This window comes from Pseudomyrmex gracilis, unplaced genomic scaffold (assembly GCF_002006095.1).
Source record: "Pseudomyrmex gracilis isolate BER0280 unplaced genomic scaffold, ASM200609v1 scaffold_3764, whole genome shotgun sequence".
NCBI classification, from domain to species: Eukaryota; Metazoa; Arthropoda; class Insecta; order Hymenoptera; family Formicidae; genus Pseudomyrmex; species Pseudomyrmex gracilis.
The window spans coordinates 1-1,888 of record NW_018024348.1 but is presented as its reverse complement, the minus strand read 5'-3'; the positions used below and the strand labels follow the sequence as shown (position 1 = coordinate 1,888).

The 1,888-nt window shown below is 34.3% G+C and overlaps 1 protein-coding gene across 1 annotated transcript; it reads left to right on the top strand.

Moving 5' to 3' along the window:
* Window positions 1-584: 584 nt before the first annotated feature.
* On the top strand, window positions 585-1,882 carry LOC109863244 (THAP domain-containing protein 1-like). The gene is made up of 3 exons (XM_020443474.1): window positions 585-877; window positions 1,004-1,258; window positions 1,335-1,882. Exons 1-3 carry the CDS (start codon window positions 807-809, stop codon window positions 1,633-1,635), a joined length of 627 nt encoding a protein of 208 aa, XP_020299063.1. The 5' UTR covers window positions 585-806; the 3' UTR covers window positions 1,636-1,882.
* The last annotated feature ends 6 nt before the right edge of the window (window positions 1,883-1,888 follow it).

Below are 1,888 nucleotides of genomic sequence, written 5' to 3'. Positions count from 1 at the left end.
AATCGGAGTGTAGAAAGACCCGTGAATGCGGGATGGACTCGACGGCTTTGGTTGAGATGAGAGAGAACTTGGAGAAGTTGACTTAATAGTTGAAAATCCGAACGAGAACTGAGCTGGAACTGCACTAGGGATGGGCGATACTATTCGATTCTTTCAGAATTTACCGAATCTTTTTTTAACAAATCGATTATTTTGTCGATTATTTTATGAGTCGATTCTCGATACCTCGATTTCTTTTTAATCAAGAATCAAGAATGAAACGATGTTCACTTTAGGCGATTCTTGGCGATCGTTTGGTACAGAGGAGTGCACCATATCGTTCCGCTTCAGGGGAAGTATTTCTCGGAAATTTCTTCTCCGGCTGTCCTTACTACCAGCGCGCCATTTTCCTTCAATCTCTGGCCGCTGGCGGGGACCATAGATATATAGATAGCTGATGTCCTATCCCCTACCGTAATATTCTTCTTCCGAATTGAATGTTGCCATCTTAAGTAACAAACTCCGCGCATGCGTGTTAACCGTAATAAAATATAGCTATAGCTGTGTTCCGATATTCATTGCCAACCATAGAGCTTATACTCATGGAGAGGCCCTGCGACCCTTAGACTATATATACTTATAGACACGGCCTGTAGATATGAATCCACGAGTCGANGTGAAGCAAAGATAATATCATCTACGTGACGTCACATGTGGGCAAAAGATAATTCAAAATGGTGGATACTGCATGAGACATGCTAGAAAAGTGCTACAAATAGCTTACAACAGTTTACATCTTACTAAGTAATTGTGGATACTTAGTAATAATGGTGCAAACGTGTTGTGTCACAAATTGCAAAGAACGGCAAAAGCGTGATAGGACTATATCTTTTCATCAGTAAGTGTTTCATCATTTTCAATGTTTATTAGCTGAATATAATATCGCATAACCTATAATCAATACAATTTAATGTATATTTGAGATTGTTTTGTAGCAATTCTAAAAGAATTTACTTACTTACAGATTTCCAAAAAATCCAGAATTACAACAGCAGTGGAGAAAAGCAATAAAATGTGGTAATTTTAATCCTTCATCTCATGCAAGAGTATGTTCAAAACATTTTTCAAGTGATTGCTTTGTTGAAAGTCCTTGGAGTTCGAAGAGGATATTAAAATCTAATGCTATCCCAAATGTACCACATATACTTGAAACGCGACATATGCAAGAAAAGGATATACTCAATGTTCCATGCATTGAAACAAAAAACAAAACTGCAAAGTATAACTCCCTTCAATATTTGATCAATACTTGAACTAATCTATAATTATATAATTTTACTATAACTTTTCTTTAGCTTAAAAAATAAATGTGAAGATGAAAGCTTAATACATACTGTTAGTGCTAACGAAGAAAATGTATCACTGGAGAAACCTTTAAGAAAGAAGCGAAAAGTTTATGTTGGTGATTTTGAGGAATGTGATGTAATAACTGAGAAAAAAAACTATGTAGAGATCATTAACACAACAATAGCAAAGAAAAACAAACAAATTAAAATATTGCAACAGAAAAACAGAAGGCTTATAAAAAAAATTAAAGATTTACATTCGGTATTTGGTAGATATACAAGAAAAAGAAGGATTACATCTAGGAACTAAAATAACAAAGCGGCATATTAACTGGTTTAAAGAAAAAATGAAAGTGAAGCTCGTTGCCCAAACGTTTAGTTTCAGTGTAGCAAAAGCCTTGCAATATTTAAGAGAAACAAACTATTCTCCAAATTTTGAAAATTGTGAAGCAACGGAACAATTTGTTAGTTTCATGAACGATGCTTTTGATATATTGAATAATAGAAATCTGTTAGCCAAGAGTTTTAAAGCTGGTGTACAACAATATAATAAAGATATTATA

Bases quoted from the DNA above. Each gene is read 5' to 3' on its own strand.
- LOC109863244 (XM_020443474.1), top strand. From the start codon at position 807: ATGGTGCAAACGTGTTGTGTCACAAATTGCAAAGAACGGCAAAAGCGT. The intron at 878-1,003 runs GTAAGTGTTTCA...ACTTACTTACAG, and splicing joins AGGACTATATCTTTTCATCA to ATTTCCAAAAAATCCAGAAT. The intron at 1,259-1,334 runs GTATAACTCCCT...ACTTTTCTTTAG, and splicing joins ACAAAAAACAAAACTGCAAA to CTTAAAAAATAAATGTGAAG.